The 27,480-nt window shown below is 36.3% G+C and overlaps 1 protein-coding gene across 3 annotated transcripts in view; it reads right to left on the bottom strand.

The window, feature by feature from the left end:
* Positions 1 to 27,480, bottom strand: part of DDX10 (DEAD-box helicase 10) — a 276,993-nt gene that overhangs the window by 212,035 nt on the left and 37,478 nt on the right. For all 3 annotated transcript variants that reach the window (XM_032285659.1, XM_032285658.1, XM_032285660.1), the window contains 4 exons: positions 25,187 to 25,285; positions 15,645 to 15,732; positions 11,494 to 11,582; positions 7,928 to 8,426 (listed from right to left, as the gene is read on the bottom strand). In XM_032285659.1, the coding sequence (XP_032141550.1) occupies positions 7,928 to 8,426; positions 11,494 to 11,582; positions 15,645 to 15,732; positions 25,187 to 25,285 (775 nt within the window). The remainder of the gene's footprint in view (positions 1 to 7,927; positions 8,427 to 11,493; positions 11,583 to 15,644; positions 15,733 to 25,186; positions 25,286 to 27,480) is intronic.

The raw sequence follows: 27,480 nt of genomic DNA on the forward strand, positions 1-27,480 counted from the left end.
GGGGGGGGCAGGGGCAGGGCATGGTGGCTCATGACTGTAATCCCAGCACTTTGGGAGGCTGATGGGGGGCAGATCACCTGAGGTCAGGAATTCCAGACCAGCCTGGCCAACATGGTGAAACCCCGTCTCTACTAAAAATATAAAAATTAGCCGGCTATGATGGCATGCACCTGTAAATCTCAGCTACTCCAGAGGCTGAGACAGGAGAATCGCTTGAGCCTAGGAGGCAGAGGTTGCAGTGAGCCAGAATTGGCCACTGCACTCCAACCTGGGTGACAGAGCAAGACTCCATCTCAAAACAAAAGAAAAGGCAATTAGCCTTTCTATTTCAACTGGAGAATCAAGAACTTTGTTTGTGCATAGTAATAGGGAATGTACAGGAAGAAACTGCATAACATTCCTTGTTTAGCATCTAAAATCCTATCAACTGCCCTAAAATGTTCCTCTTATTCAACAGACATGCAATATATTTTTAATTTATTACAGTAAAAAAAAAAAAAAACCATGCTGGTACATGTGTAAAGATAGAACTTCCTATAGTATAATGCAAATGCAGTCTTAGTAAACTGAATTTTCCAACACTATAGATACCATTTACTATCTAAATTAAATTATAAAGCTCAGCCTACGTCAGTATATTATTCAGAGTCAAGTAAATTTTTTATGCTCACATTTATAGAAAGTTCAACAATATCTTCTGAATCATAAATCAATGAGGTGAACTTCACAAAAGACAGGTTTTCCAAAAATAAACCCTACCTATGAGTTCTATACAAGTCATAGCAAACAAAACCGAAGTGAAGGAATAAGAAATTCAGTTAATTCTCTCCCTCATTCATGAAACATTTGTAAAATTTGCACTAGTCATTGTACCAGGCCCTGAACGCACACTGATCAGTAAGGCAATATTTTCCTTTTGTTTGATTGCCCTGGAGTATGTTTCCCCAGGAAGACAGCTCCCTACCACTGAGACATGTGTTAGGGGACCAAGAGTTGTCGCATTTCTACAAGCCTTTTGGTCATAAGGGAAAACCTGTCTAGGTCCTCGTAGTTGAGAAATCTCTAAGAGGTAAAGCTGAACCCAGAGCTACACATACAGCTTATCAAAATGTACAGAAGTAAAGCAGTATGAAGGAAATTCAGGACCACAGAATTTATTGACTGAAATCTCATCCTATTGTTCATACCAAGAATAAGAGTGGAGAAGGACTATTGTTTTCCTGGTGAAACCATGATGGAGGCAGAAGAGCATCAGCCATGGAAGATAAGCTTTTACTCTGAATTGCCAAAAGTGGAACTTCATGCCCACTTGAATTGATCTGTTAGTTCTAATACCATGAAGAAATAGCCCAGAATCCAGATCTTAAAATCCATCAGATGAAACCGATTGACAAGGGTAACAAACAGACTTTAGAAGAATGTTTCCAGATGTTCAAAATATTCATCGGGAAGATATTCTGATGGTCACAAGAGATGTCATTAAAGAATTTGCAGACCAAATCTTCTATCTGATGTACATTACAGTAGTGATGTACATTGTGTTGTTTGTTTTAGAGACAGCATCTCTCTCTCTTGCTCAGGCTGGAGTGTTGTGATTCAGCCATTGCTTGCTGTAGCCCTGGACTCCTGAGCTCAAGCAGTCCTGAACCTCAGGGAGATGACAGGTGTTAGTCACTATGCCTGGTCTGATGTACATTATTAACAAGTGAGTTATTCTTAAGTACAAAATAAAACCTCCAATCAGGCATTATCTGTTTAATGGAGGGGAAGAAAAGGCTTGCATCAATTTCTTTTGTTCTTCCTTGTTTCATTTTTTTCACTCTATGAAAAAGATACTTGCTCCGTAGAGTTGCACTGTCACAAGCAGAGGCTGATTCCTGCTCCCTGCATCAAGGGCACTTGGGAGACAATGCTGCTGAGTGGATACAGAATCATATTTTATGGTAGTTACTGAAATGTGGGTTAATCAATCACTCCTCAGGGACTGATAGTTTATCAGGCCCAGAGGTTTTACCACATGTGATATGGTAAAACCTCTCTGGATGTAGATGAGCAGATCTGAATATGGTCTGGAGGAATTTTCGACCCTCCTTCAATAAGAACAGCAACAGGAGGTATTACATAGTGTCACTGGGGCCCTCTTAGAACCTTGTCAGTAACCCAAAGAAACCTAGGTCATCTCGTGCCCTAATATGTGTAGCTCAGTAATCATTTGGGGGTAAAATTTTTGAAACAATTATTGTAAAGTAAGTGTTTACATGAGATAAGGAGAAGATTCCTATCTTGCATTTTTGAACTGTAGAATCAGTTCCACATTATGCTGGTGAGAGTAGTCAAAGGGAAGGTGAAAAGAAAACTGCCAATTAGTACAACTCTTTAAATGGAGATTAAAAAGGAGGATATTAACCTAAGTATGCGACAGGAGGGGAATGGTTAAATAAAGGTTAATGGCATATTAGGCAACCACTAAAAATATTTGCAAAGACACTATAATGACATGGGGAAATATATATACCTAGGGGCATCTCATTTCTTTAAAAATGGGTATATGAGCAGAGCACAGTGGCTTAGTGCCCGTACGTAATCTCAGCACTTTGGGAGGCCGAGGTGAGAGGATCACTTAGGGCCAGGAGTTTGAGACCATCCCGGGCAATACAGCAAAACTCCAGCTCTATAAAAAATTGTTTAAAAATTAGCCAGGCATGGTAGCATACACCTGTAGTCCTAGCTACTCAGGAGGCTAGGGAAGAATGATCACTCGGGCCTGGGAGTTTGGGGCTACAGTGACCCATGATCATACCACTGCCTTCCAGCCTGTGACAGAGTAAGATCTTATTTCTAAAAAAAGAAAAATGAATAAACGTGTATATTCATACTTAAAAAAAACAAAGACAGTCGTTATCTCTAGGTGGTGGAATTATAGGTTATTTTTATTTTTATTTATAATTTTCTGTGTTTTACTAGAGATTTTCCACCAAAAGCATTTTGTAATCTGAGTAAAAGGGTATTTTACAGGAGGTTTTTCTTGAAACCACTCTCGGAGAGATCCAGACCCTGGCCCTCGAGAACAGAGCACTCGACCTTGGCTGAAGTTCATCTCTGGTGCCCTGGATGTGAAAACACTAAGTCTGTACAGGAATGAGAGGAAACAAACAAGTTAAGAAAAGGGCATGTTGTTGTTTTATTAGAATGAGCATTTGAAGTTTTTACTGCAATTTGCCAAAGTAGTTTTGTCTATTGAATCTAAGAATAATTTTCAAATGAGCTTGTATACTGTGTGTGCTTTTTGTTTTTTTATTTCATTTTTCCAGATTTTTTTCCCCAATTTTACTGAAATTTGCATTTACTAAAATGTACCCACATAAGGGTCATGTTTTCACTCATCTTTAACCATGCCCTTGTCACAGCATAAAATGAAAATGTAATTGTTAAACAGGAATGCTAAAGTTGAAGGATGAAATCGTTGATCTCTTCACATATATTTTCTATGTGTCCTTTCTAGGAATGACTAAAAAGACTCAGTGTGTCATCTATATTTGAAGGTATAAACAGTCCAAACAAGAAAACTTAAGACACTGACGTTAGGTAAGGAAATTGTACCTTAGTGGCTAACATTTTTTAAAAAACAAAATGTGAATTTTTACTGTTTGGATCATGAGTGTAACGGAGTTTTTTAAATTAGCTATTAATTGATTTCTAACATAGAAAATAAAATCAAGAACCCTCCTGTTTAAAGTGAAAACACAATTCTGAATTTATTCATATGGCAATAAAATTCTAAGTATTTTTACTTGAGTAAAAAGACAGTATTTCAAGGAATTTGAAATCAAGTAGAGAAGGCAAGCAAATGAACAATTTTGTATGACAGGGGACATAAAAAAGTTAAAAGCCAGAGACAACTTGACTATTTGAGGACATCTTACAAATCAACAGGAAAGAGACTAATACTATAACAGGGAAAAATACATATAAGCAATATATACACAGATTAAGGAAGAAATCATAACTTTCTAAATAATTAATGTTAATATTAATATAAATTATTAATATTCATATTGGAATCAAAGAAAGAGTCAAACGAGACAGTACTTCTAACTCATTTTCAAAAGAGTGCAAACCTGTGAATATTCAGTGATAGTGTGAACAAATGGAAACTGACATATAAAGCCAGTAGGAAAATGAACAACATGACCTCTAGGCTGGCAAAATATATAAAAAGCTTTCAAAATGTATCATATTCCCAGTCGAGTCATTAAAAAAAAAAAAAAAAAAAAAAAAAAATGCAAACCAATATCCCTTACAACAGAAAGATCCTTAACAAAAATATAAGCAAATAGAATCCTATAATATAAAGAAATCTTGCTTAATTGGAGTTTTTCAAAGGAACTTCTATTTGATTCAACATGTAGCGGGGGAAATCAATACACCATAATCAACAGGCTAAAAACCACCACATAATCACCTTAATGATTTTCTCAATGGTTACAGAAAAAGCTTCTGACACAAGTCACAATTCATTTTATCATAAAAACACTAAACCAGATAGGAATAGATGGAAGCTTCTCAACGTCATAGGTATTTACAAAAAAAACCTACAGCTAACATCAGATGTAATGGTAAAAGACTGAATGCTTCCCCCTCAGTAAGATCAGGAACAACACAGCAACAGCTACTCTTACCACTTCTATTCTACAAATCCTAGTCAGTATAATCAAGCAAAAGAAAAAGAAAAAAGAAATATAAGGCACACAGATGATAAAGAAGAAATGAAACCATGTTTATTCACAAACCTCATAATCAGCTACAAAAGAAAATCCCAAGCAACTCCCAAAAAGCCATAAGAACTAATAGGTCAGTTTAGAATGATCAGTCTATAAAAACAAACTATTTCTATATACTGGCAACAAATAATTGGAAATTGAAATTTTAAAAATACCATTTATAATAGCATTAAAAAATATCAAATAGTAAGAGATGACTCAAATATGTACACTTAAAGTTATAAAGCAATGCTAAAAAGACACTAAGTAAGGCCTAAATAAAAAGGTATTGTACAGTGTCAATTCTTTCCAGTTAGATTTATAGATTCAGTGCAACCTCAATGAAGTCATTAGCAGGCTTTTTATACAAAGTAGCTGATTCAAAAACTTATATGAAAATGCAATGGTCTAAAAATAGCCAAAGCAATTTTAGGAAAATATGTATCAGTTGATAGACTCACAGATTTAAGACATAATATAAAACTATATGAATCAAGATTGGAGTTACTGGTGAAAGGACAGAAATATAGAACACGAGTCCACAAAGAGACTTACACATATATAGTCAACTGACTTTCAAAGAGTCATGGTAAATTCAATGGAAAAAGCATAGTTTTTTCCAAACAAGTGCTACTTGATCAATTGGATACCCACATGTGTAAAAAAGTGAACCTCGACCCTTACTTAGCATGATATACAAAAATTAAGGTGAAGTGGATTCTAGACCTAAATATAAGTGCCAAAACTATAAAACCTCTAGAAGAAAACATAGGAGAAAACCTGTGATTTTGGGTCAATCACAGATTTATCAGACAGGTCACATATACAAATTACCTAAAATGTGATAAATCAGACTTCAAAATTTAAGGTATCTGCTCTTTGCCAATTAAAAGACACTTAAAATAAAAACAAGTCACAGATTGGGAGAAAATATTAGCAAAATATATCTGATAAAGGCTATGTATTCAGAATATATAAAGAACTCTTAGAATTTACTAAGGCAACACAATTTTAAAAGAGAGACAGAGGACTTGAAAACATTTCACCAAAGAAGATATATAAATGGCAAATAAGCACCTGTAGAGATGTTCAGTCATTAGGGAATGCAAATTAAAACTGCAATAAGGTATCACTACATGCCTACTAGAATGGCTAAAATTAAAAGACTGACAATACCATATGCCGACAAGATGGGATGCAACTCAAACTGGCAGGAACATAACTTGGAAGAGCTGATTTTGAAAACAACTGGAGAGTTTCTCAAAGTTAAACATATACTTAACATATGTTCCCAGTAACCTTATTCCTAGAACATAATCCCATTTGTTTCCCTGAAAAATGAGAAAATTATCTACATAAAAAATGTGTATGTTTATAATGACTTTTGTCATTACCACCATAAATGGAAACAATCAATGCCAATTTAAAACCTGTGGTACATCCATACAATGAAATACTACTCAACAATTAAAAGGAACAAACTACTGGTACATGCAATAACATTAAGCTAAATGAAAGAAGCCAGACACAAAAGGCTAAATACTATATTATCCTACTTCTATATCGTTCTGAAAAATGCAACACTACAGGGGTAGAAATCAGATAAGTGGTTACCAGAGGTTAAGTGAAGGGTAAAGTAATTGCTAAGGGAGCAAGACATGTTTTGGAGTGATGACACTGATTCTATTCTTAATCGTGGTAGTAATTACATAACACCATACATTTGTCAGAACTCAAACTGTACACATTAAAAAGTTAGTTTAGATAATTGATATACAGTAAAACTTTTTTTGAAGTTTAAAAAGTTGTTTTGCTATATACATTTTTCTGATGCCAGATGAGCTATTAGTACTTAGACACATGTCCTACTTATGTGAACATTAAGTATTATAAAATTATAACATTCCTTCTCAATTTAATGCTTTGGTTAGTTCATATTTCTTAGAAAGTGGTAAATGTAATAGTTAATACAGTGGCTAAATTATTTAAAGCAAAAATCTAACTTTTTCTGTTTACTTCACTGACAAAATGAGTCTTAACTGCAGACTTACCATGATCTAATTTGAAGCAGAATGAGACAGTACAGGATTACTGAACAAGAGCATGAATATTAAAGTCAGAATACCTATCTTCAAATTCCAGCTTTGCCATTTACTACTTCTGTACCTCACTACAGTATTATATTGTCTCTGTGCCTCAGTTATTTTTTTTCCATCACCTGTATAATGAGATAATAGTAACTACTTCTGAAGGTATTTCAAACACTAAATGAGAAAATGTCTAGAAAATGCCTAACACAGAACACATATTAAGTGTACAATAAGTACATCTTCTAGGTTTTATAATCTTCAGTTACTTAAAGAAATACATTTCTAAGTTTCACATCAAAATCTATTATGTATTTCCTACTGTGAGCCTAGGAATTTTACTCAACATTGTACAAAGAGTAAGAATCAAGCTTCACTTTTTATTCAATTCCCTTTTTAAAAGATGATCAAGAATAAAGGCATAGAAAGTAAGAAGGAGAGTAAGAGAGAAGGAGGAATACATTTACTGTGCACCTACAAAAGCACCCTGGAAAACAAGTGCTTTACATAAATGGATTATTTCTTTTGTTCCTCCTAGAAGATGGCTACAGAAAAACAAAGGATCTACATGAAAACTTGTCATAAACATTCGTAAGTAGACTTTAAAAAAAAACTGTTCACTTACTAATTAAGATACTGGCTTGGTTCCCATAAACAAATGTTGCATTAAGAGCAAAACTTATGTTTAGAAAGATTTAAATAATTACAACTGTTCCTTATAATTTAATTAATCAGAAGCAGTATCTTAGGAATTATAATGAAGGATCTTCATGCCATAAACCAAGGAACTTCATCGCCTTCCTCTGAGACATAATCAGACTTTGGCAACTTTTAAAACACAGCATCAGAAAACCAGTAAATAAGATTAAAGTTGTTAACCTCTTCGAGTTCTCAAAGTTATGAATACTACGAAAATTCACTGGCACTTATTCTGTGTTTAAATATGGAGGAAAGGAGTTCATTGCAAAGAAAGTCAGCCTAAGTTTCTCTTAGTTTTCACTTCCCACAGTCCCCAAAAGGCAACAACAAGCACATAGTAAGGCAATGTAATAGAAGACCTTCCATTAGGAGTAAACTTACCTGTAATGTTTTCTCCTCTTTAAGGTCCAATCCAAACACATTGTGCCGCTTCACCTTCAAGAAATCAGCATCTTCTTCCTCATCATCTCTGTCCAGGAACTGCGTAGAAACTTCCTTGATCTTCTGTGCCTCACTGGTGTTAGGAAGAGATGGAGCTTGAGATCCTTTTACTTTTGCCAGTTGCTCTTCCATTTCTTCCTCTTCTTCTTCTTCTTCTTCTTCCTCCTCCTCTTCTTCTTCCTCCTCTTCTTCCTGTTCTTCATCACTAGTATCATTAGCCAGTCTGTGCTCTCTCCCTTCAAGTCTTTTTCCACCTTTCTGAAGGATGGACATTTTCTCACTGAAGTAGGCTCTAAATTCTTCCACTTCATCATTGGTGAGGGAGGGAGCCCTTGGTTCAATTACTTTATTAGCTTGGCTCATTACCAATTCTTTGGTGGGTTGTTTCTGCATTTTCTGAAGAAATCTTATGCGTGGTGCCACAGCAAGACCAAGAGACCTTAAATATGGAAAAATGTGGTAAGAGTTAACACTAATGATATGTTTATAGGTACCACAAAAGTTTCTCAAGAGCAGAGATTTCCAGAGCTTTTTTAAAGAAAATGTTCCTGTGAGATACAACTCGATACTAACAGGTTAGCTGATCCAAAAAGTAAGGCAAAATACACTGAACAACTGTCAGAAAACATTTTGGACACAGTTTTTTCTTTAAAAGGGTAACATGGAATAAGCTAAAGAGCACTGGACCAGAAACAAGATAACAGTCCAAGTACCAGACTTGCCAATTTCCAATTCAACTCTCTCAGTTTTAGCTTCCTCATAACACGGGGAAGTACCTGCCAGGCCTATCTCACAGTTGCTGGAAAGATCCAATTAACTAACTACATGAAATTACTTCATAAAATGTTAAGTACTAAATAAACCAGAGGAGATATAATCATGAAAGGACAAAATACATTTATCTACAGAAAAAGAACTGGAATGTGTCCCCATGTCCCATCCTGAAACAGAATATGGCACAATCATTGCTGTAAAAATGGATTTTAGAAACCAAACAGCAAAAAAGAAAAAAAAAAATCTTATTTTCTCCATCTAAGGTCAAGATTCAATTTAATATCATATCTTTCCCAGCTTGGATCAAAGCTAATAGTTTTCACTAAGTTCTCACTGATCAACTGGAAATCTAAAAACAAGGATTGCTCTGAATAAATAGTTAACACCATAATATGGACCCACTGCTCTTTTCCTATCTGACATGGTTAAAAGAAACTGAGAGATGTAATGCTGAGAAGCATGGATTCAGAAACAAGACTGCTGAGGTTCAGAATCTGGCTGTCACATACTAGCTGTGAGAACTCATGATTTAATCTTTCTACACCAGAGCTTTTCCATGTGCAAAACAGGATGCTAAGAGTACCTACCTCACCGGGTTGTTGTAAGAATAAATTAGTTGACAGATGTTAATGTGCTTAAAACTACTGCCTGGCATATAGGCAGTTAATGAGAACCTGATGTCATCACCATCACCACTGTTAGGGTTACAATCACAAACTCAACCAGAGGATTTCTCTCAATGTACCATACTTACATTTTTATGTCTCTCTCAGCTACTAAAACTGAGTTTCTTGAAGGTAGCAGTACATATTACATATCTACAATTTAACATCTAATACAATGACGTGCACATATTAGGTATTCAAAACACGTTTCTTTAGTAAAATTTTTAAAACCTTTAATATATCTTATACACATAGCACTGCTTTAGGTATCAAAGGCTTCTAAAGGAAATTGCATACCTCAAGAAACTACACAGCTAAATATCTACAAAAATTAAAATACCAAATTCAATTATACTAAAATTTGTTCTCAAGTTAATTTTCTGCCTTCTCTAAGCATCACAAAAAGCAAAAGTCTTCAACTACCAACAGATAAAATGTACTGGAATCTATTGCACCAAATTCTTCCCTAAATATGGCTTACAGTGTTAAAGACCTGTGCCTTTCCTGTCTGCTAATATTCCACGTAAGTCAAATCAGAAAACCAGGATAAAAATTCCCAGGGGGCCAAAAGTCAGCTAATAGCCTAAGCCATGGATCATATTCAGAAATAATAAAACTAGGAACTGGTATATAAACATGAGCAAGCAACGTGTTATCCATGGCACATGGTTTTCCACCTATCACTCAACGGGAAAGACAGCAACCCTGGACTGCTATAAAGCAATTTAAAAGATTCAAAAATGTAACAACTGACCTATCGCCTGTTATGGTAAACATATATTCTAACAAGGAATAGAAAACAGCAGCTCACTCAGATATATGTTGTAGTTAGACTCAGTTTAAAGGTAAAGGCACTCAAATGCCTAAGAACAAGCCAAACAAACCAACCTTGCCTTGTAACCACATATTTCACCACGGTCTGGGAAATTTCATGCTGATATTCAAAGTATGATTATCTCAAGGGTGCTTCTATAAGATTTTGCCAGTGTTTTTACCACTCCCACAGGTAGGATCCCACTGAAGAATAAACATTCCTCATTCATAAGTCAAAAGGTTAAAAAACAAAACCTGGTCAGGCGCAGTGGCTCACACCTGTAATGTCAGCACTTTGGAAGGCTGAGGCAGGGAGGATCACTTGAGCCCAGGAGTTTGAAACCAGCCTGGGCAATATGGTGAAACCCTGTCTCTACAGAAAATACAGAAAACTAGCCAGGCATGGTAGCATGCACCTGTAGTCCCAGCTACTCAGGAGGCTGTGACGGGAGGATAACCTAAGCCCAGGAGGTCAAGGATGCAGTGAGCCATGATCACTCCTCTGCACCCTGGCCTGGGTGACAGAGAAAGACCCTGTCTCCTCCCCCAAAAAAATCCCTCAAATACTAAGCCAAAACAAAACCAACCATTCTGTTTCATACAATAGTAACCTCAGTTACTAAAAACGGACATCTTGCCATAGTAACCATGAGTACCTATAAGAAACACCAAGACAGAAGGAATATTCATTCAGGCAGTAAGCAACCTAACATAAGAAGAACCAGCAAAGAGACACATATCCAAAGCATAAAATGTCTATGGTAATCCAGGCAAGGGTTTCAGAGAACAAGAGAAAACTTAGACATTTAGAGATTTTAAAGAATGCTTATTGGTTGCTCTCCATCTCCTTTAAAATCAAACTATAGGAAAGAGCCAATGTTACTCTAAGGAATTTATACTTACAAATAACAAACTGCTCTCTGATAACAAGAACTGAACACTGAACTAATTTTCTGCCAAGTTGATTTCATCTTTTTCACTGCAGATCTTTAACAAACAGATTCTTTTAACTTAAGACAGAGTAGTCTAAACTAAAAACCTCAGAGAACAGATTTCAAACAAATTCCCTCTGGCCAGGTGTGGTGGCTTACACCTCTAATCCTAGCACTTCGGGAAGCTGATGTGGGTGGATTGCTTGAGCCCAGAAGTTCAAGACCAACCTGAACAACATAGCAAGACCCCATCTCTAAATTAACTAATTAATTCCCTCTAACTTTGAGGATTCACTATTACAACTGTATTAGGAATACTTACAGGGCATATTCAGGTATAGGTAACTTGCTCACATCAAATACTTCTTTATTCTTCATCAGATATACCGACCGTATATAGGAGACGAAACACTGTGAATTAAGAGGTTGAAAAGTACAATATGATGGAAATTAAAAATGAGTTTAGACCAAAATATAAGAAAATTAACCATTGAGATAAATTCAATAGTACTGAAAAACCACAAAATAGTTCAGTATGTCTCCATTCCATACACACATGAAAACACCTTTTAGAACTGTAATATTAGAAAAACTTTGCATTTGATTTCATCAAGCCAACCTAACACAGAATATCATCTTTCCAAAAAGCCACTCTAAAAGTTAGTATAATTCCGTTACAATAAGATACACAATGAGGAAAATATAGGCTTTGGAATAATGCAGATTTGGAATCTATTCAGAGCTCAAAATCTTACTCCCAGAGCAAATTTGTTTCTTTACATGTCAGTATCCTCATCTATCTAAAATGAGATACTACTTAGAGTTATGAGAATAAAATTTTTAAAATGCACACAGGTACCCAGCATATTTTCTGAAATACAGTAATAAATGCTAGTTATTGATAATACTTTTTATTGTGTCAAAAGATAAGGTTTTCCAATTATATAAAATCTGACATATTGAGATTTAATAAAATCATGACAGTAAAAGCTTTATTGCTAAAGCTTTTCCTTTTTATGATTTCAAGTAATTCATCATTAACTTGGAATCTTTTCTGTTTCTGTTTAAAAAAAAAAAAAAAAAAAAAAAAACTATCTTCATACTAGTGTTACACAAACCAGAATATATAAACAGGGTCCTGATCCTTTGTCAGTCTGTCAAATAAACAGATAACAAAACACACCTAGATAATTTTTTATTTTTAAGTTGACTTTGTCAAGCGTATTTAGTACCTGTTTCCATACTTCCTAAACTTCACATTTTATCTAGCACCCGTTTAAAGATAATTTTTCTACTACAATCATCCACAAGCAATCACTTCAGTTGCTTATCACTTTTGTTCTATCCGGATTAGAATCGAAACCTAGAATATCACTTCTATGAAACTAGATAGCTTGCCACTGCTGGTGACACAGCCGTTCTGCTAAACCATGCATGACACCCAATAAATCACATCATTTATTTCAACGTGCTTTTCTATAATCTGTGTTCTGGAAGACTCATCCGTTGTATACACAAACCAATAAAACAACATCTTTCCAATGTTTCATATTTTCTGATAGATAAGTGAATGACCTCCTAGGCATGCAGCAAGTCATTACACACCAAAATTAATCTATTATGTTTAAATGTGTATACTACTTCCAAAGCTCCTAGAAGATTTTAATTGCAAGTTTGAAGGATGTTTGCTAGACAAAACATTCACACATTTGCATGCCCAAAATTTTTAAGAAAAAAGAAAATCAACAATTTGTTCAACGATCCTTTTCATTGGATCTCAGGTAAAGTGAACTTATCCAGCTTGGTATAGCTTACCATTGGATTCTCTCAGAGTTTGGAATTAATTTCTCCTAACATAGTAGGTCTCAAGAAAGTTAGACCTGGATTTAAGTCTCAGGTCTTCCACTTAATAACTATGTTACTCTAGATAGTTTTGTGGTTTTTTTGTGGAGGAGGGGGTTTGTTTTTTTTGTTTTTTTGTTTTTTGTTTTTTGAGACGGAGTCTCACTCTGTAGCCCAGGCTGCAGTACAGTGGCACAATCTCTGCTCATGGCTCACTACAGTTTCTGCTTCCAGGGCTCAAGCAATTCTCATGCTTCAGCCACCCAAGTAGCTGGGATTACAGGCATGTACCACCACCACCCAGCTAATTTATTATTATTATTATTTATTTTTAGTAGAGACAGGGTTTTACCATGTTGGCCCGGCTGGTCTCAAATTCCTGGCCTCAAGGGATCTGCCCACCTCAGCCTTCCAGAGTGCTGGGATTATAGGCGTGAGCCACTGCACCCAGTCACCCTAAACATTTTTTAACTTTCAAGCTAGAATTTACTCATTTGTACAGTCAAATCAATACCATCTACCTCACTGGTTGTTGGAAAGATTAGGCAACAATATATGTAAAAGTCTTGTCATAACTAAGTACCCGATACACAGTAATCACTCAAATTTTAGCCTCATCATTAATGTTATTCTAAGCACACCAATGATAATTTGCTAAAATATAAAATAAGTTAGCAAAATATTTAAGATCTGTTCTTTAAATAAAACTTACTTCTGGCTGGGGGCAGTGGTTTATATTTGTAATCCCAGCACTTTGGGAGGCTGAGACAGGTGGATCACTTGAGGCCAGGAGTTCAAGACCAGCTTGGCCAGCATGGTGAAACCCTATCTCTACTAAAAATACAAAAAATTAGCCAGGTGTGGTGGCAGGCACCTGTAATCTCAGCTACTTGGGAGGCTGAGGCAGGAGAATCACTTGAACCTGGGAGGCAGAGGTTGCAGTGAGCCAAGATCATGCCATTGCACTCCAGCCTGGGCAATAAAAGCGAAATTCTGTCTCAAAACAAACAAACAAAAAACTTACTTCTTTGCCAGGAATCAGTTTCAAAATTACTACATAAAAGCCCACCTACTTAATGGTTTTCTGCTCATGCTATTCTATCAACTTAGGGTGACCTTTCTCAGGCTGGAGTGCAGTGGTGCAATCTCAGCTCACTGCAACCTCCACCTCCGGGTTCAAGCAATTCTTCTGCCTCAGCCTCCTAAGTAGCTGGGACTACAGGCGCACGCCACCAAACTCAGTTAATTTTTGTATTTTTAGTAGAGAAGGGGTTTCACCATGTTGGCCAGGATGGTCCCGATCTCTTGACCTCATGATCCACCCACCTCGGTCTCCCAAAGTGCTGGGATTAGAGGTGTGAGCCACCGTGCCTGACCAGACTGATCTTTCTATAACTCTTCCTTTATTTTCTTCCTCCCACTTCATCTATCTACTGAATGCAACCTCTGAATCCCTATTATCAGGCTCATTGTTGATATGCTATTGGAGATGCAAAGATCTTGTAAATGCAATAAAAGACAGTAAAGACAGGTGAAAATGAGAGGGACTCAAATTAAAAAGCACAATTAAAAATAATTTCACATCTTTCTTTACCAAAGAATGTATTGTGGGCTACTCTAAAAACTAAAAAAAAAAATTTTAAATAGATTTCTCACCATACCTATGCTAGTCAGCTTCATTTAGCAACTATACAATGTATATTTCAAAACATGTTACATACCAGAAATATAATTTTTCAATTAAGAAAAATAAAACTAAATATTGACTTCCTTATATATTTGCTAATCAAGAGTTTTAAGTCCAGAAAAGTAATTGGGGAATATTAAGTCATATACAAGGCAGAGACTGAGAAGAATTTGTAACGTTCCCAGTAAAAATCTCATTCCTAAAGATAATACAGCTAGAGTTCTATACTTTCTAAAAATTTATTCTAATATTGGAAGATATTAATCTCACAGTCAAGAAAGCACAAACAGGAGTTACAGCAACTTTACTAAAGAAATAAAAAGTTAATAACATTATCAAGTATTAGAAATCAGGTCATTGTGCATCCAAAGCATCTTATTTAAGAGGACTTTCCATATGTTTTTGACAAAACTAAAGATGATTTTCCCAATCTATATATAAAAATATTTTTCAAAATTTTAAATAAGCTAGACTAGCCGGGCGTAGTAGTGGCTCACACCTGTAATCCCAGCACTTTTGGGAGGCCAAGGTGGGCGGATGACCTGAGCTCAGGAGTTCCAGACCACTCTGGCCAACATGGTGAAACCCGTTCTCTACTAAAATACAAAAAATTAGGCATGGTGATGGCTCACACCTGTAGTTCCAGCTACTCAGGAAGCTGAGGCACAAGAATCACTTGAGCCCAAGTGGCAAAGGTTGTAGTGAGCCAAGATCGTGCCACTGTGCTCCAGCTTGGGCTACAGAGCAAGACTGTGTCTCAAAAAAAAAAAAAAAAAAAAAAAAATTCTGGCAAAAAAAAAGAAAAGAATTAGCTAGATTTATTTATCAGCAAATTACACTTCTTGACTATCTGAGGCATAAACATGGAACCTAGAAGTAGCAGAAAATGATAAACTTTACTATTTTTCCATTTGATGAAGGTATCCAATTCAAAAATGACTTACCCTTTGAGCTCTTTCTTTTAAATCTTGATCTTGAGCTAAAAAAGATTCCAATTTTTTCTGGACATCTATAAGTTTTTCTGGATTGATTCTTTGTAACAAAAAGATAAAGGTTAAAATATATCTCAATTTTGGAGACTAAAAATAGTAAGCACCATTTTCCTATTTTCCTCAGTATTTTTAAACGTATAACTATTTCTCAACTATGAATCAGATTAGACGGACATTAAACTACATATAAGTTTGACTTTCTTGCCTATTATGAATAACACAGGAGAAAAGAAATGAAGAAATGACACATCAGATGCTTTCTCTAAACATCCCATGATGAGTGAGATACTTAGATTAACACCACAATTAGCATTGGCTACTTCTTAACTCAGCAGATAGAAAGTAGTCTATCTGTTTAGAGATCCATTCTACATGAAATGGAATAAATGAAATCTAATTTTTTTTTAAAGCAGTCTCACTCTGTTCCCTCAGTGAGGCTGCAGTGTAGTGGTGCAATCATAGCCCGCTGTAACCTTGAACTCCTGGGCTCAAGTGACTTCCCATCTCAGCTTCTCAAGTAACTAGGACTACAGGCTTGCATCAACATGCCCAGCTAGTCTGTTTGCTTCTTCTTTTGTAGGGACAGGGTCTCAATGTGTTGCCCAGGCTGGTCTGGAACTCCTGGCCTCAAGCAATCCTTTGCCTTGGATTCCCAAAGTGCTGAGTTACAGGTGTGAGCCACCATGCCTAACCCTAATATCATTTTTATAAATATTTGTTTCAGTCAACATCATAAAACCAATTTCAAGTAATAAACAAGTAGCCAAAGACTGTAGTGATTCCCTTATTTAGAAATTAGGCATATTATGACAGAGATGATATCTATTTCTGCCCAGATAAGCTACAGGCAAGAAAAATCTTAGAGGTCTAGGCTTCACAAAAGCGACCCCATCGTTTCCCTGATGTTAGGCTGAACCACATTGTTTCTGCAAAGCCATGATGGTGATAGGTGGTGGTAGATGAGCTAGATTTTACTTATTTTTATTATAAAAAATTTCAAAATATACAAAAAGATAGAGACTTTCACTCGGCCTTAACAATTACCAAATCACAACCAATTTTGTCTCTTCTATATCTTCAACCCTCCTCCCCTAATCTAACCACTCTCAAAATTATTTTGGGCAAATACAAGTAAGATTCTGATGGATTCCACTGACTGTGAATCTATACATCTTTAGTAACCCGAGAGCACAACTCTCTAAAATGGAGTGACAACCTCAAAAGTAATTCCACCCAGGAGGTTTAATTCTTTCAATCATCAGTGCTTCCTGAAGTTAACAAGTTCTCCCTTTCCATCTCATTTTCTCCACTAACAGTCTGGAAAAAGGCTGTTTAAAAAGTTTTTTTTAGGGGAAAAAAAAAAAGAGACTTCTGATATCCAGTACCCTACGGATGCAGCTTGGAAGTCATCAGTCCATCACAACAAGTAAAAAGTTGAACAGACTGGGGAAAAAAATCAACAACTCTTCTTTTATCCATGATAGAGATGGAGGACATAGGACAAACCACAGTCCCCAAAACAGGAAAGAGAGTACAGGGAGTCACAGCCTACTTGAGCTGAGCCATGAGCAAAAACAACAGGGGGAGTCAGTGCCTGGGTAGAAGAACCTCAACTGTAATTGATAAAACCTTCTGGAGCCTCAGTGTGGACAAGTCTGAGAAATAAAAACTCCAGGCGGACGCATTCAAAGGGCAGCCCCACATTCATGAGTTTTATCCCAGGAGCTCAACAAAGTTCTCACAGTAAATATCAGAAAAAATCCCTCATGCTTTCTGCAAAACAAGGGGAAACTGAACCATTTTGAAATATGCCTGGGCACTCTGTTCTTAACTAGTTTCTCTTGAGGGCAGGCCTTGTTAATGACAGCCAAGCCTTTTAGGGTTTTCACAGAGCCTAAGTGACCTGGCAGGAGGGAAACACCCAAGTCTAGCCATCCTTTCCCACTTAAGTTGGGGTGGTGGGAAGGCAGAGACTGAGAAGAATTTGTAAAGTTCCCAGTCCAGAGGCATAGGCTCACTAAAAGACTGATACCTACTATAGGTCTTAAAAATGCTTCCCCCACGGCCCCCACCCCTTACACCTTACCACAACAGCACTAACACCACTAAAGCCTATTTTACAGGAGTTCCTTTTATAATACCTGGCACATCATATCTATAGTGAAAAAAATTACAAGGCATACTAAAAGCAAAAAACATAATTTGAAGAGATAGAGCAAGCATCATAACCAGACATGGCAGGAATGTTGGAAGTATTAGACCGGAAATTTAATTTACAATAACAATGACTCATATGCTAAGGATTCTAATGGATAAAACAGGTAACATGCACACATGGGCAACATAATTCAGAAAGATGAACATCCTAAGAAAGAATCAAAAAGAAATGTGAGAGAACAAAAAGAACTGCAACAGAAATGACTGATGCCTTTGATAGATTTATTACTAGATTTAATACAGCTGAGGAAACAATCTCTGAACTTGATAAAAACCTCCAAAGCTGACTGAAAACACCACAACAGAAGTCCAAGGACTATGGGACAATTACGAAAAGTGAACATGCGCATGATGGGAGTATCAGAAGGAGAAGAGAAACAGAGCAATGCTTGAAACAGTAATGACTCAGAATTTCCTCCAAATTAGTGTCAGACACCAAACCACAGATCCAAGAGCTCGGAAAGCTCAAAGCACAATAAAGTCAAAGTGAGGGATGGGTGGGGAAGAGAGAGAGACTGAGACTATGCCTAGGCATATCATTGTCAAACTACAGAAAGTTAAATATTTGTTTAATCCTGAAAGAAGTGGGCAGGGGGCACCTTATCTATAGAAGAACAAAGATAGGAATTACACCTGATTTCTCAGACACCACAAAAGCAAGGAGAGATGGAATGAAATATTTAAAGTGTTGAAAGAGAAAAACCACCAACCTAGAACTCTGTACCCCAACAAAACCTACCCTTCAAAAGAGAAGCACTTTTTCAGACAAAAATTGACAAAACTTATTGCCAGAATTGCCTTGCAAAACATGTTTAATAGTTCTTTAGAGAGAAAAAAAAATAACCTAAGTGAGAAACTCAGATCTTCATAACAAAGGAAGAGCACAACAAAGGAATAAGTGATGGTAAAATAAAATTTTTAGGCCGGGCACGGTGGCTCACGCCTGTAATCCCAGCACTTTGGGAGGCCGAGGCGGGTGGATCACGAGGTCAAGAGATCGAGACCATCCTGGTCAACATGGTGAAACCCCGCCTCTACTAAAAATACAAAAAATTAGCTGGGCGTGGTGGCGCGTGCCTGTAGTCCCAGCTACTCAGGAGGCTGAGTCAGGAGAATTGCCTGAACCCAGGAGGCGGAGGTTGCGGTAAGCCGAGATCACGCCATTGCACTCCATCTCAAAAAAAAAAAAAAAAAAATTTCTTATTTTTAATCTAAGTTTTTTTCAAAATAATAGCCCCAGCATGTTTGATTATGTATGTTTACATATATATCTTATGTATATATGCTTATGTATGCTTTACATAAGTGAAATGAATGACATCAATGATATAAGGGACAGGAGGGAGAAATCAGAATTACGTTATAAAGTACTCACACAACCTGTGAAGTGCTGTAGCATTATGTCATTATTTCAAAATGGGCTTGGATTACTTTTAAATGTATATTGCAAAAACATTAGAGCAAGCACTAAAAAAAAAGTGAAAAACAACAAACTGGTATGCTAAGGGGAGAAAACAATCTTGTGATTCTCAGATACAGAAAGAGAGGAGAAAAACATAAGAAAGAAAGAACAAGGGCAACAAACAGAAAACAGTAACAAATACATTAGCTATTCATCCAACTATATCAATAATCACTTTCAACATCAATGGCCTAAATGCATCAATTAAGAGATGTTGTCAGAGTGGATCAAAAAATAAGACCTAACTATATGTTGTCTACAATAAAACAACTTTCAATATGAAGATACATAAATAAAAGTGATTTGATAAAAATATATCATGCTAACACTAATGATAAGAAAGCAAAAATAGCTATTCTAATGTCAGACAACAATAAACCAACTTTCTACAATAAACCAACTTTCAATACAAAGACATATAAATTAATAAAAGTGGTTTGATAAAAATATATCATGCTAACACTAATGAAAAGAAGGCAAAAATAGCTATACTAATGTCGGACAGAGCAGGCTGCCAAGCAAAGAACTTATGAGGGATAAATGGCATGACATAATGATAAAGAAGTCAATTCTCCAAAAAGGCAACAATCCTTAATGTATAGGCTCCTAACAATAGAGCATCAAACTATGTGAGGAAAATACTCATAGAACTGCATCCAGAAAGATGAATCCACTGTTATAATCAGAGACTTCAACACCTTTCTATCAGAAATAGACAAATCCAGCAGGCAGAAAGTCAGTAAGAACATAGTTGAACTCAACAATACCATCAATCAACTGGACGCACTAGACATCTAGAGACTACTTTATCCAACAACATAATACACATCTTCTCAAGCTCACATGGAACATTCACCAAAATAAAACATTCTGGTCCATAAAACATGTCTTAGCAAAACTAAAAGAATATAAATCATACAATATCTTCTTTCTGACCACAATGGAATTAAACTAGAAATAGGGCAGGCACGATGGCTCATACCTGTAATCACAGCATTTTGGGAGGCTGAGGAGGGCAGATCACCTGGGGTCAGGAATTCAAGACCAGCCTGGCCAACATGGCGAAACCCCATCTCTACGAAAAATACAAAAATCTGTCAGGCATGGTGGCACACACCTGTAATCCCAGGTACTGGGAGGCTGAGGCAGGAGAATCGCTTGAACCCGGGAGGTGGAGGTTGCAGTGAGCCGAGATCATGCCACTTCACTCCAGCCTGGGCAACAGAGCAAGACTCTGTCTCAAAAAAATAAACTACAAATAACAGAAAGGTAACTAGAAAATTCTAAAATAGATGGAGATTAAACACACCTCTAACACAAGTCAAAACAAAATCAAAATATTTTAAAATTTCTCATGAATAAAAATGAAAATTACTTACAAAATTTGTGGAACACAACAAAAACAATACTTAGAGGGAAATTTATACCACTGAATGCATATACAGTCGTGAGTCACATAATGATGTGTCAGTCAGTGATGGACTGCATATACAATAGTGGTCCCATTAGGCTGTAATGAAAGCCAGGAGCAGTGGCTCACACCTGTAATGCTAGCACTTTGGGAGTCCACGGACTGCTTGAGCTCAGGAGTTCAAGATCATCCTCAGCAACACAGTAAGACCTTGTCTCTAATAATAATCAAAAAAATTAGCCAGGCATGGTGGCACAGGACTGTAGTCCCAGCTACTCAGGAGGATCACTTAAGCCTGGAAGACAAAGGCTGCAGTATGCTAGTGAAGCTGAAAAACTCCTATCACCTAGTGATGTCGCAGCCATCTTAACACGGTAGGGCAACACATTACTCACATGTTTATGGTGATGCTGGTGTAAGCAAATGCACTGCACTGCGAGATAAATAAAAGTATGGCACTTACAATTAGGTGATGTACATAATACTTTAAAATGATAAACAACTGTTAACTGATTCATTCACTATACTTTTTATTATTTTACAGTGTTTTCCTTCTACTTATAAAAATGCCCTAAGGCAGGTCCTTCAGGAAGTACTGTAGAAGGAGGCACTGTTATCATAAATGATGACAGCTCCATGCGTGTTATTGCCCCTGAAGGCTTTCTAGTGTGATGATGTGGAAATGAAAGACAGTGATATTAATGATCCTGACCCTGTGTAGGCCTAGCCTCATGTGTTTGTGTCTCTATTTTTAACAAAAAAAGTTTTAAAGGAAAAAAAATATTTTTAACCAAAAAAAACTTGTAGAGTAAGGATATAAAAGAAATATTTTTGTATAGCTGTATAATGTGTGTTTTAAGCTAAGTACAATTACAAAAGAATCAAGAAGCTAAATTAAAAGTTTATAAAGTAAAAGAAGTTACAGCAAGGTAAGATTACTGAAAAAAAAAAGTTTAGTATAGCCCACGTGTACAGTGTTTACCAAGTCTACAGTTGCATACAGTAATGTGCTAACCCTTCATATTCACGCACCACTCACTGACACCCAGAGCAACTTCCGGTCCTGCAAGCACTATAGTTAGTGCCCTATGCAGGTATGCTTTTTATCCTTTATACTGTATTTTTACTGTACCTTTTCTACATTTAGATACACAAATACCTACCATTGTGTTACAATTGCCCACAGTATTCAGTGTACAGCATGTACAGTATTCATGCTGTACAGGTTTGTAGCCTAAATGCAACAGGGTACACCATATAGCCTAGGTGTACAGTAAGCTATACCACCCAGGTTTGTGTAAGTGTATTCAATGATGTTTATACAAGGAAAAAATTAATGATGCACTTCTCAGAACTTATTCCCATCATTAAGCAACACATGACTGTATTAGAAAGAAAGTGCCTAAAAATCAATCATCTACAGTTCCAACTTGGGAAACAGAAAAGGAGTAAATTAAATCAAGAGCAAGCAGAAGAAGAAAGAACTAGAGCAGAAATGACTGAAGTTGAAAACAGGAAATCAATAAAGGGAAAAAAATTAAACCAAGAGCTGGTTCTTTGAAAAGAACAACTAAAAAAATTCATAAGCCTATAACCATAATAAGAAAATAAAAGGACACAAGTTATTTTCAGAAATGAAAGAAGAAACATCATTACAAATCTCATGGATAGTAGAAGGATAAAAAGGGGTATTATGAACACCTCTATGCCCACATATTTGATAACCTAGATGAAACAGACCAATTCCTTGAATGACAAAATCTGCCAAAATTCATATAAGAAATAAACACTCTCAATAGGCTATCTATTAAAGAAATTGAATCAGTAATTCATAACCTTTCAAAACAGAAATTACCAAGCCCAAATGGGCTTGCCTATAAATTCTACCAAACATTTAAGAAAGAAATACCAATTTCCTAACATCTCTTTCAGAAGACAGAAGCAGCGGGAATACTTCCTAACTCATTCTATGAGGCCAACATCACTTTAACACCAAAACCAGATACAAACATTACAGGGGAGAAAAAAAAACCTACAGACTAATCAATTAACATGATAGATGCAAAAGTCCTCAACAAATACAAAAACCTACTACTAATATCATACTTCATGGTAAGAAACTGGAAGCTCTCCTGCTAAGATCAAAGACACCCCCTCTCTCCAGTGCTGTCCGACATCACTCTAGTATTCCTAATTAACACAATAAGACAAGAAAAGGAAATCAAAGGCATACTGATTGGGAAAGAAGAAACAGAACTGGTTTTGTTCACAGATGACATGATCATCTATGTAGGAAATCAAAAAGAATGAACAAAGAAACTACTAGACTAATAAGCAATTATAGCAAGACTACAAGATTGAAGGTTAATATACAAAAGTTAATCACTTTCCTGTTTTTATCACAAATGAAAAAAGGAAAATCAGTACAAACCCCACAGACATTAAAAGGATAAAAAGAATACTATGAACAACTTTAGGAGGCTAGGGCAGGCAGATTGCTTGAGGCTAGGAGTTCAAGACCAGCCTGGCCAACATAGCAAGACTACATCGCTACTAAAAATACAAAAACTAGCCAGGCATGGTGGCACATGCCTGTAATTCGAGCTTCTTGGGAGGCTGAGAATTGCTTGAATCCAGGAGGCAGAGGTTGCATGCAGTAAGCCAAGATTGCACCTGCAGAGTAAGACTCTGTCCCCCACCCCCCTCCAAAAAAAGAATACTATGAACATCAATTCACCAGCAATAAAGAAGTGGAATTTGAAACTAAAAACAACACCATTTACATTATTAGCACTCCCAAAAATGATACACTTAGGTATAAATCTAACAAAATATTAGCAAATTAAATCCAACAAGGTATAAAAATAGTTATAAATCACAATCAAGTGAGATTTATCCCAGGAATGCAAGGCTGGTTTAACATTCACAAAGAAAAAAATCTCATTATCTCAACAGATTTTCTTTTAAATTTTTTTTTTTTTTTTTTTTTTTTTTTAAATTCCAATACCCACTCATGATCTTTTTCTTTAAACTCAGTAAACTAGGAATAGGGGACAATTTCCTCACCTTGATCAAGAATATCTGCAAATGCTGACAAGGATGTGGAGCAACAGAAATTCATTCATTGCTGGCAGGAATTCAAAATGGTGTAGCCACTTTGGAAGACAGTTTGGCAGTTTCTTACTAAACCAAACATATTCTTACCATCTGGTCCAGCAATCATGCTCCTTGGTAATATTTATCCAAAGGAGTTGAAAACTTATGTGTACACAAAATCCTTCATTATAGCAGCTTTATTCATAATTGCCAAAACTTGGAAGCAATTAAGATGTCCTTTAGACCTTTGAAAGCCAAAGGTTAATCCAACATCCACTAGTTGTAAGACTTAAGTAGGACCAAGGGAACTGCTGAGAACAATCTAATTGTGGTTATTTCATTTTAATACTACTGATAGGGTTTTACGTATTTTTATTAAGGGAGTGAAAAGATCCTTACTCTTCTTAATCCATCTTTAACCCTCTGTTTAGTAACCCATAAATGACACATGCTTTATATAATACCTTATTCTCCCTGACCCCTCAGAATTCAGACAACTTACTAGCTTTTATGGCAATTTGGTTATTTGCATAAAATCAATACAAATCTGTCATTTTTTGTAGCCAGGCTATAGTTGAATTGATTATATACACAAGGTCAAAACAAAACAAAATTTAAAAATATATATTCAGTAGGTGAATAAAAACTGTTGCATCCAGACAATGAAATGTCATTCAGTACTAAAGGGAAATGTAGTATGAAGCCATGAAAAGACATGGAGGAACATTAAATGCATACTACTAAGTGAAAAATGCCAATATTAAAAGGCTATGTACTATATAATTCCAACTATAATATATGACATTCTGGAAAGATAACTATGGAGACAGTAAAAAGATCAGTAGTTGTCAGAGGTTCAGGGGGAGGGGAGAGAAATAAATAGGAAGAACACAGGATTTTTAGAGCAGTGAAAATGCCATATGACATTAAAATCCTAGATATGCATCATTACACATTTGTACAAACCCACAAAATGGACAACACCAAGAATGAGCCTTAGTGTAAACTATGGACTTTGGTGAAAAAATGTCAACACCGATTTGTCAATTGTAGCAGATATCCTCTGTTGGGGAATGTTGATAATGGCAGAGGCTGTGCATGTTCAGGGAATGAGGTATATGAGAACTCTATATCTTCCTCTCAATTTTTCTGTGAACCTAAAACTGTTGTAAAAAGAGCCTTTTTATAAAAGTCAAACCAGGCAGCTGAATAAATTAGGAGGAGGAGGGAATTAGGTGTACATAATTAAGCATAACAATTTCATGCCTTCATTTTCCTAAAAACATAAAGACAACAAGTAGCTCTTACTTGATTTCCTTCACAGGTACTTTCTTCTGAAGAAGTTGTTGCACCATAGCTTTTTCTGAGGGAAGCAAAATTAATAAAGCTTCACCATCCTCTTTGTACCTAAACAAAAAGAAACAAAATCTTTAATACATCAATGCAATCTGCATTTTACATTTTAACAGTGTGATGAACAGGTAAACATGAAAACAAGTTCATCTAACAAGTAAATGTCAGAGACTGGCTTTTAATCTCTGATAACAGAAAACTAGGGCTCTGAACACCTCATATCTCATATCATTTCCATCACTAGTTATTCCTAGTGACTTTTAAGCTGTTCCACAGAAGATGATCTAAATTCTAAGAAAGAAATCAATTAAAGAGATTTTCTTAAATAGCTCCCTACCCATATAACAAGGAGACAATTTCTCACTAAGCCACTAGAGGATCATAGTAAAGTTAATCTTTTAATAAACATGACACCCAATATATACTTTTTTAAAAAAATTCAACTCCTCTTCCTGGGAATTTTATTTACACCATGGAAGTGAAATTGTTTAGAAGCATTAGTTACAAGAAACAGATCTGTTCAAGAAAAATACTTGCCTCCAATCCATGTTACTTCACTTCCCTCACCTAGTAAAATCTTATTTCATGCTGTATCTTCAGAAATTTGTACTGACATGGGCCACAAGACATCCTGCAGTTATTAAGCCTCTTGTGCTACTTGCACACAGATTTTCCCGATACCTTTATGTCAGCCATGGCATACAAGCAGTAAAACAGAGAACACTATTGGATACCTGGAGAAATTTTTTAAAGAAAAAAACAATCTCAAAGCACTCTCACCAGGATTCATGCTATAAAATATGAGGAGCAAATAAACTTTTTAGTGAGAAACTTTGTGGTGGGCATAAACTGTAAAGAACACCAAGAAACAGAAGATAAAAATCCCTGTCTCCAGTGATCTAACGTTCCTGTTGACTAGAAAAAAACAAACACACAAGCAAGAGAGTCAAGAGAACAGTCATAAAACAGTAAGTAAGTAGGTGCAAAAGGACAACCATGGGCAATAAACACTACCAACTCAGAAAGGAAAAGAGGCCTCTCAGGGTTAGCCAGAGAAAAACAAAATATGTCATGGAATATGCAATGAAATTTCAGTTGAGCCTTGAAGATGGGAAAGAAATATGAGTTTAAAGCTGTCCCCCTAGGCAGCACCGGACTAAACCATCCATGCAGCCAGGAGTCATTAGCATTTAAAGTAGTGAAGAGACTAAGGTGTCACAAAGGAGAAGAATGTGTGAACAAGCGGGTGGAAGCCAGAAAATACAAGAAAAATGTATTGAAGAGTGAATAAGAAAAAGAAACTCCACTGAAGCCACGGTACACAAACAGCAGGAAAGATTGCTAGAAAGGTACACTAGAACCTGTTTTTAGAAGCCCCAGAATGTCCCTGCATAAAGAGACTGAATACCACCAATACTTAGGTAGAATTTTATCATCAAATGCTGGAAGAAAAATCGGGCTTTGACATACCGAGAGACGGCACTGCCTGGAGAAACCAACATCTGAACTGAGATCTAAAGAATAATTAGGAATTAGTCCAACATTAGGGGAAGGGATATAAAGGGGACAGTCGAGTTTTCCATGGAGTAAGGCAGCATTTGAGAGTCCAGTGGATACTTTCCTCTTCTTTATGCCTACTTGCTTTTTCTAGTCAACAAAGGGGACAGAGTGAGGCTGAACATACAATTTCCTACTTTCACCAATTATTTGTTTTAGAACTGAAAGACCAGTACCAAATAACTTTCTCACAGCATTTTAACACAGAATAATATGACTCAAAGTTTTTCACCTTCGTTCACTACAAAAAAATACAAATTTAAAGCTGACCCCTAAGCAGTATTGGACCAAACCATCTGTGAAGGCAAAATTTACTAGTATATTTGGAAGCAATGAGATGACATGCTGAGCAGACAAGATAACGGAGAGACATCGTAACTTCTGAAGCTCCCAGACTCCACCAAGGGAAGATTACAGGTCCAAAGAGAACAGGAATCAGTTAATGCTGACTCAAGCAGGACACTTCCAAAATGCTCTTGAGGCAACCAGACTCTTGAGGTTAAATGAATTACCTTCAGAAGTAGAAAAGTTTATTCTGTGTAGAACCATTAGAAAGGAGGAGAACAATTGGTTGAGGGCTAGTCAACACTCAACCATTTTAATACTCTACCTTCAAGTTCAGAGATGGCAAAATGCAATAAATAGACCCACAAGTCTACACGGGGCACAGAATGTGGCAAAGGGTTACACGA

Source organism: Sapajus apella, unplaced genomic scaffold (genome assembly GCF_009761245.1).
Source record: "Sapajus apella isolate SASKATOON/1434 unplaced genomic scaffold, GSC_monkey_1.0 scaffold16, whole genome shotgun sequence".
NCBI classification, from domain to species: domain Eukaryota; kingdom Metazoa; phylum Chordata; class Mammalia; order Primates; family Cebidae; genus Sapajus; species Sapajus apella.